Here is a 14,026-nt window from a genome sequence, read left to right as displayed (position 1 = left end):
GAGCTCCACCAATACCGTAAGTTGTCTTTTTAAATTAAATTACTACAGCGTATGGCATTTCATTGTGTTCAGATGATACTGTCTGAATGTATTTTAATTCACTGTGTTTCTAAAATCTTGATAAGTTATCAATTTCTTGACTTGATCACGGAATTAATAACAAATAAGCCTTTAACTTGAAAGTCATAATGAAATTTCCTCTGTGTGTATCTGTGCTCTGTGAAGGTACATATGTGGTTTTTAGTTAGTTCCCTTTGTATTTGTGAATTTGTGTGATGAAAAGAGAGTATGTGAGTGTCTTAGTTGAGGTAGTGAGTGTATATGTGTGATACAGAGGATTTTATGTGCAAGTATCTGAATATTCATGTGTTTGTGTGATCATGTGTCTGTGTGTTTGTGTTTATGTGTATGTATCTGGTTATGGTCATTAGCATATGTCTCCCTGTTGAGTATCTTATGTATCTTTCGGTGTGTAGTCAGAGGAGAAACTCAGCTGTTTTAGCTCAGATTTTTATTTTATTTATATTTTTGTTTGTATTTTATGGTAACTCTTAACACTCTGATTGTTCTCAGATAGCTGGAATAGGAGCATCAGGAATATCTGTTTTGTCACATTACTTTGTTTTATTACTTGTGTAGGTAGGACTAAGGTTCTTACAAGTACAGTGTAAACTCATAAGCACAAGATCTGTCTCCTCGACCTGGTAGTCTTGATGACACATTGTTACTGAACATCATTTTCCTACACAATAAGCGAGTGTCAGTGTAATGTAGGTCAATATTTGATTTGATAGGTAGTAGTGTGTGGTCTCTCAGAAACATTTTTGATGCCAAAATGGATAGTGAGCCGGTCATGCCTTAATTCTCTCACTTGACCACAGGCAGTTTATGTTTGACTGAACTATAATTTGAACTTGATATTTTAATATAATTCCAGTATATTTGTGTATTTGTTTACAATTTCCAATTATGAAAAGAAGCCAAACTTCAATTGTATGCTGATGTCATAGTCTTGTGAGGCACAAATTGATGTGACGTATAAGCAGCCTGTAGATGTTCACATTCTAAGTGTTCTCCATGCCATAAGCTTTTAAACCTGGTGAGTCATTTTCTAAGCTTTTCCTCAGGTCTTATCCCAACAATGAAGATAATGCCGTTGCCTCCCCCAAATAGTTATTTTCGAAATGAACAAGTTTATGCAGTAATTTCTAGTTGCAACTCTGTTTGCAGATTGCAATTTAACTCCGGGAAGACTCTGAGCTCAGTGAAATCTTTAGTAATTACTTATCAGTGAGAATATGTTTTCAGTTGTTGTGACCAATGTGGCCACACTCTGTGTCCTTGTAAATAATCCCATGTCATTGGAAGCAAGTGTTAGACACTGAAATCTGAAGGACTGACTCCAGATATCATAACCATGGATGCGGCAATTTCTATTTTGATCCAGGCAGTTCTCACACTTCCCATTGTCTCTTCATTTCCTACAGTGAGTACAGTTTATGTTCCTTCCAGCTGACTTTCAAGTGGACTGCTATTTCCACTTAACCACTGATTTCAGTTGACTCAAAGCTCATGTGTTGGAGTATTTTTTGTGACTGTAAACATTCATTTCTATCCTCAAGGATTGTCACTATTGTCATGTCAGTGTTTCCAGACAAATACTCCAGGAAGGTAAACCTAAGAAACTCCCAAATATATTGCATTTTAAATTGTATTTGGTCCGACCTTTTATTCTGGGGAATATTCTCCCTTGTTTGATTTTATTATCAAACATTATAAAATTTATGAGGCATCAATCAATGACAGAATATCTTCAGGTCTCAATGCAAGTGGTGATAGGAAAGCAGCTGAGAATGACATCTCCTTTTAGAATGACTTATCCATTCTGGATCAAACCTTGGGAAGACTGATATCAGATGGTTTATTTCCAGTTTATTCAAACCAGTATGATTTCAGATAACATTTCCTGGTGTAATACAGCCCCAGGTGCAGAAGAAAATGTAATTGGATTGAAACACATGGTACATGTCATTTCTTTCCAGAAGCTGGGTTCTGGAGACATTCTGACTGCATTAGCTCAGGGACCTTAGTTAGGATCTGCCTGGTGACAGTCATACAGATGGCATAGAGGTTGTTTGTTCTATTAGCTCTTCTTGGTTCTTGTTGTGGACACTTGGGGGAGCCTCTGGATGTACAGATAATGTAAGTTGTCAGATTATGAGGTATCTCTGGTTCTGGTTGTAAAGCATGGTTCAACTGATAATGTAGATCACCAGGTTATTAATCCCCTCCAATTTCCAGCTTTCTGGATAGAAGAATATGTTTCACATGTTTACAATTAAAAATGCATACCTGTTTTCTTAGTGTTCCTAGTTTCCCTGGAGATCTATGGTTGCAAAGGCCTTTGTACTACCAAAAAAAAAAAGTATAAAAAGGCTCTGGATGCCATTCCAGTGAGCATCATAATGAAGTCACAATTTGTATAACAATTATATCCATGGATCTTTCATGATTATGTCATGATATGTTTCAGTATTTACACGACGTTTGTCACGTAGATAATCCCAATTCATATCAATAACATCTCAACAATTCTTCAAACAATCTCCTCATGTTTTGTGATAGGTGATATTTTAACAACAACAAGAACAAAGAAACAAACAAAAATCCATGTAGAACACATAAATAGCCTTCTCAGTGGACTTCACAAGTAAATTCAATATACATCAAGCAAACAAAAATTAACGATAAACGATACAACTGTGGACCCAGAGACTTATTTGGAGATTGGTTGAAAGGTCCTGGACATCATACATTATATGGTAAGTCCCTTACTAAAGCTCTACACCAAAAGAATAGAAATATCAAATTGCAATTTACCCATGTGAATCCAAAACTTTGTCACTCATAATAGTGTTCTGCTGTATTACTGGGTGGGGAGTGTGGGAAGATGAGTTCATATCTATTTTGGCCTATTACAAACTAGGTAACTGCCGTAGTGTGTTGTGCTTTGCCTAAATGTGCTCACAATGAAAAACTGCTATTCTTCCTATTTTATTGGTATTTCACTGCATATGAAATTTATGAATTCCATGGTCAGTGATTTACACTGCTGCAAAGGAAAATATCATCTGAGTAGCAGCTGTTAAAGAAAGTGTGGGGGAATCTAAAGTCAGATGCTATCTTTTAGGAATGAATTGTGAACTTTGAAGGCAAAGCCTTAGATTGACATATAAATTTCTATTCTTTCCAGTAATGCAGATACTTCCATGATCCCCAAATATTGGCTACAATATGATCAATGCTTCCATTCTGTAAGATGCCTGCTTGTCCCAGTGATTACACATACTTGCTGTATCCTGCTTGACATCTGCCCTGGCGTCATGAGCCAGATATTAGATCCAATGAAAGCACAGATATTCCCATTCTGTGGATTCCTTACAGACTGTGCACATGTGAATACTTTAGCAGTCCTACAAAGTGTTATGATTCTTGCCAAAATAAATATTATTTGAGGCAATGACTTGGTGTGTGGTATATACTGACTTTTCGATCTGAAGCCCACTATTCTGGCACACCCATGTCACAGATATGGAAATTTCATTTAATCACTTTTCTTAACCAAGGGAATTTTGCAATACTTTGTATAATTAAGCAGCTCTAAATGAAAGAATGGACTTCAGGGGTGTGGCAATAGGAATAGTGTTCTTATTTCAGAGCACATTTGGAATTCTGGGGAATGTCTCTTTTCTTTCCTACTACCTCCTTCACTACTGCACTGCACAGAAGTTAATGACCAAGGATTTGATTCTCACACACCTGTTCACAGCCAATTCCTTAATCATTCTTTCTAAAGGAGTGCTAGAGATAACACATGCTTTTGAGATGAAATGGTTTACCAGTGATATTGGCTGCAAATTTCTTTTGTATATTGAAAGACTTGGCAGGAACATGTCCATTGGCACCATCTGTGTTTTGAGTGTCTTTCAGGCCATCACCATCAGTCCCAGTGTCTCCCGTTGGAAGGATCTGAAAATAAAAGCTGCAAAGTATATTGGACTCTCCATTTCCCTCTGCTGGGTTCTGTGCATGGGAATAAATATGATTTACCCTGTGCATACATATGCAACGGAAAGCAGCAAAAACATGACACTTAAACAAAATTTGATACATTGCTCCACTCCAGGATATAATGCAGTCAGAGGTTCATTGTATATGGCTTTCTGTGTATTCCCTGAAATTTTGCTTTCTGTCATCATTGCCTGGATGGGTGGAGCCATGGTTATCACTTTGTACAGGCACAAGCAAAGAGTTCAACATATCCGAAGTACTCATGTTTCAAATATTACATCCCCTGTGTCCAGAGCCTCCCGGAGCATTGTTGTCCTGGTGTTCACTTTTCTAGGTTTTTATGCTCTCTCCTCCATCTTACAGGGTTGGAATGCTCTTGTATATAACAGTGGATGGTGGCTAATGAACATCACAGCTGTCATTTCTATGTGCTTTCCCACCTTAGGACCTTTTATTGTGAGTCATACCTCAACTTTATTCAAATTCCACTTTTTCTGCATGAGGAACCAAAATATCACATAATTGTATCATAGGAAAAAAGATTTTTATCTAATCATTAATCTCCTTCAAATATCAACATACAAATTAGTAGAGAAAACACTTGTCTTTCTTATGTAAAGTGTGTTTGGGCTTCATTTTGTTCATACTGGCACCTCTGTGATCATATCAGAAGAGACTAAGACCTATTGACCTGTCCTGCAGAAGATGTGTTTCATTGATATAAATCATTAGCACTGTTGCTTGAAACACCTGAATGAATTAAAACTCATTCATGAAGTGTAGTATATAATTGCTAGTTGGGGCTCAGCCTCCAGCACCCAGGGTATGCAAAAAAATCCATGAATGGCTTGAGGGGTAGATTTTTCTATCTGAGGGGTAATTAAGGAAACACTTGCATTCTGAGGGTAAGTTTCTCTTTATTTCATCTTTAAAATGCTCTCTGAGATTCTGTCTCCACCCAGTCCATTGTTTATATATAGCTACATGTTGCATCCATACATCCATCTCCTACACGGCATATGTGAGTTCTACACACACGTTTCTATTTTCACATGGCTAAACATCTTTTTTTAACATACGTTTCTTTTCTACATCTCTGTTCTATACAGCTTCAATTCCCTAGACTCCACACAATTACAAATATCCACACAGCAATAACTATATATTTCTTTTACATACCTCTCTCACTATACAGCACTTTACACAGTTCCAAGTCACAGCTCCTCTTTGTAGCTAAAGCTCTCTCTCTCTCTCTCTCTCTCTCTCTCTCTCTCTCATACACACACACACTTTACCATCATTCACTCATTCTTACACCCACTCACTCCCTCACACTTCTCTCATTGTTCTTGTTCATCCTCTCTCAGTGAGCGCCCACACACACACACACACACACACACACACACACACACACACACACACACACACACACATTTCACTCACATTCTGCACAGTGCTTATTCCAGCAGCTGTCCACAAACTCAAAACACCAGCCTCCTCACCACTGCTCCTCTCACAGCAGAACTCTGGAAAATTAAAAGTTACATTTTCCATGCCTGACCCATTCTTATTAAACAAGATGAATCACATAGCTTTTCTTAAGCTAGCCATGTCACAGTGACCACCCAGTGAGTAACTTGTGGCCATGCACACAGCCTAAGTTGGTAAACATTCCAAGACAGTAAACAATTCAATTACTGAGGAAATTATGTCTACTAAAATTGCTTCTATCTTGACCTTGAATCAGCAAAACTCCTAGAAAACGGTCTTATGTTTTTGTCTCTAGGACCAACGAGATATTAATCGCCAGGGGCCACTAGCCTGCTTTGTATTTGTTCTGGAGTCTAAAATTGCTCTCTGTGTAAAAGGCTGTGTTTGTCTTTGTGACTGAGAATTCTATATCAGCCTGAGTATTGAGACTGAGTACTGAGTATTTGATGAATATTATTGGTATTCATTAAAATTATATAGCTGAAGCTGACCATTTACAGATATAGGTAAGGACAATAGATGGAACATTTTCATGAAATAAACATACAAGCAGTGGGAATACACCGAAAGATATTCTTAGGGAAGAGATGAAGTGACTCATGAGTGAAATTATAGACAGAGACAAACAGTTATCCACAGCCATCGACCCTAAGGCATTTCCAGGTGGAACTCTCCATCACAGAATCACTCATCTGGTGTGCCAGCTTGATGAACACCAGTTTTCACCTGTATGTATCCCCACAGGCCTGTGCAACCAGCAGATCTTAGCAGTATAAGCATTAAAAACACTGTCAGAAGAAAGCACAATGCTATGGAGCAGTACAAGCTGATACCAACAATAAATTGAGTTGATCCTATCATTCCTGCTATTGTTTATATGCATATTCTCCTGTCTACTTCATTTTTTGTATAAGCAAGATCAGTGGAAGATAGTATCTATGCCCATCTCTAGAGTTAAGGACAAAATGATTTTTAACACTAAAGGTAATAAGTTTCCCATCTCTCCCAAGGCAAGGGTTATGACAGTATTCCTGCACTTTATCTTTATAGCACTGTTTTTCTCAGGGACCCTAATGGAAGGAATCCTTAACCTCATGTCTCCACTTTGCCCACTCCACTCTGCTAGGATGGAAGATTTTGGAGAAAAGGAACAGTTCTCATCAGGCAGTTTTTGCTGGGAATTCTTCCACAAATATTCAACACCTCTTTTTTAAGAATCTTATACTTCCAATCAAGTTGTGTTAAAGATTTGTAGAATAATATCAAATGTTCAACAAGAAAAATAATTAAAGCTGCAGTTTCAAATAAGGTAGTTTGATAAATCCTCAGTCTTCTAGATATTGGGGCATAATTGTTTCTAGGTTATAGTCACTGTATGTCTTTAAAATGAGTCTCTTCCTTGAGACAGCCAGTTAATTTACATTGCAGTGCACACTATTGCATTTACCCATACAGTTGTGACACTGTTGTAAAATAAAATGAAATAAAATCCTGTTAAGTAATAACATCTGAAGGATATGAAGATGGGATGGTAAGAGAAAGGTATTCCGTGTTGAATATAGACCATTTGTACAGTTGATTTGTGGGTAGAATACATTTTTAAAATAGAATCTCTTCTACATGGTAGAAAATAATGATTTTAAAAGAGTAGCCAAAGAAAAAGGTCCTTAAGCTGATCTCAAAGGGCTGGAACTTGTGACTGTTTTACATTGCAGAGAAACTTACTAGACCCTCATCTTCCAGTAGGAATATATTAAAAAATCATAATAGATGAGTGACACCAAGGACAAAGTAGAACCTCATATATACTATGATTTTTACTATTCAAACATAATATGAATAAGACATTATACAACTGGATAGGTGAGAGATTAGCACAACCATTTTGTAACAAAATAGAAGGATTATAATGACATATCAAAATACATGTCCTGTAAGTATCACTATGTCTAGAATATTCCATTCAGAATGGGATATCACTGTTAACCAACCACACACTTGCTATATTACTGTGTTGATATGGTCTGAGTGATATACACTGCCTTATGCTGCCAGGATCCAGGATTATGAACATGGGAAGAAATCCAGAACTTTCTCTGGCTAAGGAGCCAAGGGAAACCACAGTCAGGAGTTAGCTCTGCTGTTTTCATGCCCAACCCATCCCAAATTGTCTTCTCTCAGGAGTCAATGCAAGCATCCTGTTTACAGCTTGACATATCTGCTAACAGCCATAAGGGGAAGCTCAAAATGTATTTCCAGAGAAATTGTTCTAACCCCACTGTTAGTGTAATGTAAACAACAATTCTCTTTTTCTCTATTTGTGTTAATCAGAATTCACTTTGTGTAAATATTTCTATTCACAGGGTATCGAAGGTTGAAAAAGAATGGTTCCCACAGTCTCATATATTTCAATACATTGTCATCAGGGGGGGTACATTTTAAAGAATTAGAAAGACAGGGTTGTGAACCTATATATTAGGATTGGACTACCTCTCTCATCTGTAGTATTAAGTATTAAGTTATCATGTTGTTAGCTGCATATTGTGCTTGAAAGTTCTGCAGAGGGAAAAGTCAGGTGAGCATATTGTTTTTATCTTCAAAGCAAAGAAAGCAAAGAAGTTAAGTCTAGTAAGAGTACAACTCTTAAAATTGATGCATGGTAAAAAGAGAACTTTAGAGATTCAGTCAGTAATAGGGAGACTTTCTGGGTTGTAAGACAAGTAAACAAGGAGAAGACTATTTCCCTAAACTTATGCTAAGTCTTGATGTAGCAAAAGTGTAACAAAATACTCTCTCAGGCTACCAGTTGACAATGGGAAACTTAAAAATACCTGACTTCAAAGGCGGTTCAGGATTTTCTTAATTACATCATTCAGGTTTCCATTAATTGTGCACATGAATCACAGATTAATTTGCAGCATGACAATCACAAATTTTGGAATATGACTTAGTTTTTCTAAATAGGCTGTAGAAATGGATGTAAGAAAATCATTCAATCCTAGGAAAGAGTCAGGATCTGGACTCCTAGGCGAAAGGTTTCAGTGCTTGGTCAGGACCTTAGTCTTCCTAGCACTCACAGTTTTCCATCTTCACTTTCGTAGTACCCTGTGAAAGTTTAGGTGGCAATGTCAATGTCAGTCCTGAAAAATTATTGCCATGCATACATAAAATTTCTGGTTTTTCCCTCTGTGTTTTCTTTTATATTCTTTGTTCACAGCAGTCTCATCCTTGCTGAAGTCTCCAGAATTTAGAGTCTTATAATTATCAGGCTAGAGCTTAAATCTACAACTTATACCATATGTACTCCTTGGTCTTCTATGTGTATAACTCATAAGATTTCACAGTTTATACATTATATCCATGTGTATGATTTATATAGAAGTATTTCAAGAGTCTTGTCTTATTACAAATAGTTTGACAAGACAAAGGTAGTAGCAAATAAAACTCTTAAAAGGTAATTATTTATAACTCAATGTCTTACTGTGTACATAAGCCCTTGTAACTGTGTGTAGAAGCTCTCTTATGTTTAGTTGAACATGGACTTATGTGAAACTTTGGAGTCAGAGCAAAACCTCAATTGTAGTTCCTCCAATATTTTTTTTATCTTGTTCCGTTTAAGACCATGCTTCTCAGTCATCTGAAATTTCCAGGGAATATTATGACTTCTTGTGAGCCTGGCCCAGAGATCTAGCAGACTCTGACACTTAACTAGTGTTTGGATTATCACTCTGGGTTCCCACCTCCAGATTTTTATTTGAATTTTGGAGACTGAGGATAGGCCTTTATTATGGTAAGTCACAAAGTGTAACAGATTAAGTCTCTCCATTGGCAACTCTTGGGCTCACGGTGAAGATGAAATCCCGCATATTTTCTCTTTTGTTTGCATCATCCCTTCTTTTTCTGCGGTGACTCTGGGTTCCAGTCTTTATGCAGGATTCTCCAACACAGAGTGCATTCCACTGATGCACATTGTCTTCAAGATGTTGGCATCCCTTGTATTAAAACAGATATGTCTTTGAATTTGTGTATTTGTTTATATTGTCACAGATGATAAATGAAAATCACCTCCCTAGGTCCCACATTGACTAAGAAACTGAAAGCTGGCTTGATTTGTGAATCCTAGGAATCCATGAATCAAGGCAGGAAGATTGTTATACATTCCAAGTAAGCATGCATTACTGAAGAAGATCCCATCTGAAAAATGCACGTGCACAACAGATAAAGATTTCACTAACTAGATTCCTTTTGATTTAAATCATTGCATCAATGCTAGAGTTCTATTTGGTTCATTGGCAGGAGTGGAAATTATTATAGATATGTTCTTGTCTCTGCTAAGCTATGAAAGACTAGAACACTGCTTTCATGTGTAACTTGAATCTTAGTGCAATGTCTCTTACATTTTAAACTGGATTTAAGTGCATTTGAGTGCTGTGAGTGTATTCCTGATTTCATTTAAATGGCTACATAGGATTGCACTGTGCAAAAATCCATCAATAACTGCAAAGTTAAGGACAGGTGAGTATGGTTTGTGTTTCTTTCCTTTCAAGTCATTCATTGGGTGTAAGTTTCAAATATTATCTATGAAGGTACATCTAGTCCATAAATGGTAGATATTCTACATGAAAATGTATATGTGTACTACATACTCAAGCCTCTCATATGGGAAATTGTGTGAAGTAATATGATAGTAAAGACATGTTGCATTCACATGTTTATCAAGAGCTACTGTTTCCTAGACTTGTGTTTCATATTTCTACTGCTGAGTGACGTAACACTGGATATTCTTCCCTTATATATTATTTATAGATTATTATCTATTTATAGTCAATATATGGTGGAAACATGCAGCTGTTTCTTTGCGCTGTGTTAGATAGCATTCATTTATAAAAATGTCTCCACTCTTTTCCATCCACCTCTCAAATCTGCACCAACGCAGGTCCTCCTCTACACTAACGCAGGTTATGGAACTCTTTTCTCTACACCATAAACATTATTCCATGCTTTGAATGACACTTTACCTACTCTGTCCACTGAACTGTGAGAGTGAGGCATTGTCCCTTTGTCCCTTCATTCCCCGCCAATTTACTCTCTTCTGAATCTCTGTACCCCCTCACCTTCACTCTCTTGTTCTTCTGGTCATTTTCATGTTGAACCTGGCATTGCATTAAGCCAATTCAGTCAGCCCATTGTTATGATAAATCTTTCCACTGGCATCCTAGATAAAGTAAGTTTATAAAATATACAGATTAATAATTATGGTTGGCATGTTCATAGCAGCATTATTTGTAATAGCCAGAATCTGGAAGCAGCCTAGATGCCCCTTAACCGAAGAATGGATAGAGAAAATGTGGTACATTTACACAATGGAGTACTACTCAGTAGGAAAAAAACAATGGGATCTTGAAATTTGCAGGAAAATGGATGGAACTCGAAGAAACCATTCTGAGCAAGGTAACCCAATCACAAAAAGACAAACATGAGATGTACTCACTCATATGTGGATTTTAGACTTATGTAGATTATGTAGATTTTAGACATATGTAGATTACCATCCTACAATGCACACTGCCAGAGGTACTAGTAACCAAAGAAAACCCTAAAAGAGACAAACTTCGTCCCCTGAAGAAGGGGAAAGTGTCACCATCCTCTGAGCAAATTGAAGACATGGGAAGAGGGGGGAGGAAGCTACGAGAGTGAGAAGGGAAGAAAAGGAAGGATGCAGAGGTCATAAGGAAGCAGAAATTTTGAGTCAGGTGTAGATTAGAAGAAAGGACATATGACAGATAGGATTTTAGTTTAGGGGTGGTAGAGGAGGAAGGGAGGGCGAAGGGAACTGGGATTGTCATGTAATTCAATCTTGTTTGTAATTCAAATATATAAATATATAAAAAATAAATAAAGAAAAAAATAACACACAAAAAAAGAAAAATAGAACTAATTTAAAACAACAACACAGCAACAAAACAGTGTGAGCCATTTCCCTCTGAAACATATTAATAGCCACCCAACTGATCCCTCCGGTATCTATCTAGGCAGGGTGAAGTCGAGATTTTCCACGCAATCCACATCAATGCCAATGCCAGAGAACAGAGCTGGAGGAGGCAAGTCAGAGCTCAGGAGGAGCAGGCACAGCAGTAACGAGGAGCACTGATTACACTCCAAATCAATGCAAGATGCTGACAGGGCATGGTGGTAGGAAAAGCCATCAACCAAATTGCGTCTCCTGAGTCCTGCCCATCAGTAGGTGTTACTATTCATACATGCAAATCAACAAGAATGGAGCAGGGAACAGAGATTAGAGCAAGAAGGGGGCAGAAGACAGCTGGAAGAAAAAGACTTCAGCTCTGCCTACAGATCAGAGTGGCAAACATTATCATAAACATAAAAACCCTCAAATCCCCCATCCATTCAGGTTCACAGGTGCTTCGCTTTAGAAAAAATATTAAAAAGTGAACCTCAGATTCCTGTGCATTGAAAAAAATAATTATGGGGTACTTTAGACAGAGATAGCAGACAAGAAACTCTAGTCATTGGGCAGCAGCATTGTACCTGATATAAGTCTCTGTCTCTTACTTGGGGCCTTATTGTAATGGCAGGGCTCAGGCAGATTGGCAGAAAGACTTATCATTACAAAATGGTGTCAGACATGGTTTTACAAACTTCCATGTAAAAACTTTACAAAAGCTATAACAAGGATTTTAGAAGCAAAAGAACAGAGACAAACACAACTTCTTGGTAGCAGCATTTTCTTGGGTGGTTTCTGTTTTGCTAGAGACAGGCAGAGACTCGAGCATCTCCTTTAAGAAAGGGTTCCTGACTCAGCATGAGATTTTTGATGTGGGTTCATGCCCCATGCAGGTGGCAGTGGCAGTGACTGTGACCACATCTCCAAGCTGGCAGCCTGCTTCTTGGCAGCAGCATGGACCAAGGCAGTGAGCACAGTTCTCAGTCTGTCGGTAAGCTTACCCCTGCCATCTTGGAAAGACTGGCTATAAAAGCCACTGCTTTAACTGCATTAACTGCAATGTTGTTGTGTGACTAGGAAAGGGTAAAGATTTAGAGTAAAGACAGATTCAGATAAAGAAAAACCTCTAAAGTTTTACAATATGTTTAAAAATATACATTGGCTTCTGAGAGAAAAGAAACAGGATAACATAATTTAAAGAAAGAAAGAGAAGCCAGCAGTGGTGGCACACAGCAGCAGGATTTGCTGAAGGAAGCAGAGGCAGGCTGATTTCTACAGAGAAACTATGTCTCATAAAAGGAAAAAATAAAAGTAAAAGAAATAGAGTAATGAAAAATCCTTGAAAAGATGGAAAATACACAGAGAGTTTGGATACTCTATGCTATATTGTTGTCTTTAAATTTTTTGTTTGCCTTTCAACCATTTTAGATTCCTCTATTGAAAATTTTCTATTTAGTTCTGTACAGCTGCTAAAATACATTTGATTATAGGTGCTGCTGAATTATTCCAACTTACACATTTTAAAACTGGTTTGACTTCTAAATTAAAATATAAGAACAGGTTACTTGGGAAAAGAGTTTTTGCATGTGTTTCCACAGAAAGTGGAAAGCTATAGATTCCTTTCAGACTATTATGGTTTGATCAAGCAAGCATGTTGGGCCCTGAAGCACTGGCCCAACAGATCCAACATCCAAAACAGTTGAGATGATGCAGTCATAGATGACTACAGCCAGTGTTTCTGTGTTTTATCATGATCCCCATGGTATGGACAACACCCTCTACCAGCAGGAAGCAGTTTGGAATGAACTACGCCCAAATACCCAAATATTGTTTAAAATTGTTAGTTTTCATTTAACTGGGGTTGGTTATAAATGGTAATGATCACAGTCAATCTCTTTTAAGGAAAAAGGGCAATATGATATAGAAATGAATACTTTATGTTGGTATGGATTTTCATTTATTGATACAACTTTAAGGTCAATTTTGTGATATGTATATGTCTCCTCTTGTTTAGGTATTGTGTTTATACTGATCTTTTTAAAATGTAATGCATAATTAAATTTTATAGTCACCTATAGTAGTCAAAATTTATAATTAGTTTAGTTAGGTTTTCGAGATATACAGAGATGTATTTGAGATTGAGAGATATTCTTCAAATCATCAAAGACCCAAAGAATAAGTGACATTTAAATAGTTTAGCATTTTTTCATGGCAGTGAGACACAACTGCCCCTGGCACACAAAATATGTCTGAGAGGAAGATGGGCATCGAAGAATCTCATTATGGAGTTTGCTTTCAAAGTGGCAAGATTAGACATTTGGGCAAGAAACTACTCTTGCCTGGAATGTTTGATAAACTGGACATGCAGGACCCACAGAAAGTGTCTGCTGAACTTGCAAAACAAGACAGTCCTGAATGATTACTGCTTCACTGAGAAGTGTGACAGACACACTGTGGCCTACAGGCTGAACATTGATACAGAGTTACAGATGAACTTTG

At 37.4% G+C, this 14,026-nt stretch overlaps 1 protein-coding gene across 1 annotated transcript; it reads left to right on the top strand.

Moving 5' to 3' along the window:
* The first annotated feature begins 3,672 nt into the window (after positions 1–3,672).
* On the top strand, positions 3,673–4,593 carry LOC100754080 (vomeronasal type-1 receptor 4-like). The gene has a single exon (XM_027398662.2). It carries the CDS (start codon positions 3,673–3,675, stop codon positions 4,591–4,593), a length of 921 nt encoding a protein of 306 aa, XP_027254463.1.
* Positions 4,594–14,026: the final 9,433 nt, after the last annotated feature.

This window comes from Cricetulus griseus, chromosome 9, assembly GCF_003668045.3.
Source record: "Cricetulus griseus strain 17A/GY chromosome 9, alternate assembly CriGri-PICRH-1.0, whole genome shotgun sequence".
NCBI lineage: Eukaryota > Metazoa > Chordata > Mammalia > Rodentia > Cricetidae > Cricetulus > Cricetulus griseus.
The sequence above is the reverse complement of the archived record's forward strand: the minus strand, read 5'-3'. Positions and strand labels throughout refer to the sequence as shown.

What these genes read in the sequence shown, in the direction of transcription:
- LOC100754080 (XM_027398662.2), top strand. Translation starts at nt 3,673, where the DNA reads ATGGACTTCAGGGGTGTGGCAATAGGAATAGTGTTCTTATTTCAGAGC.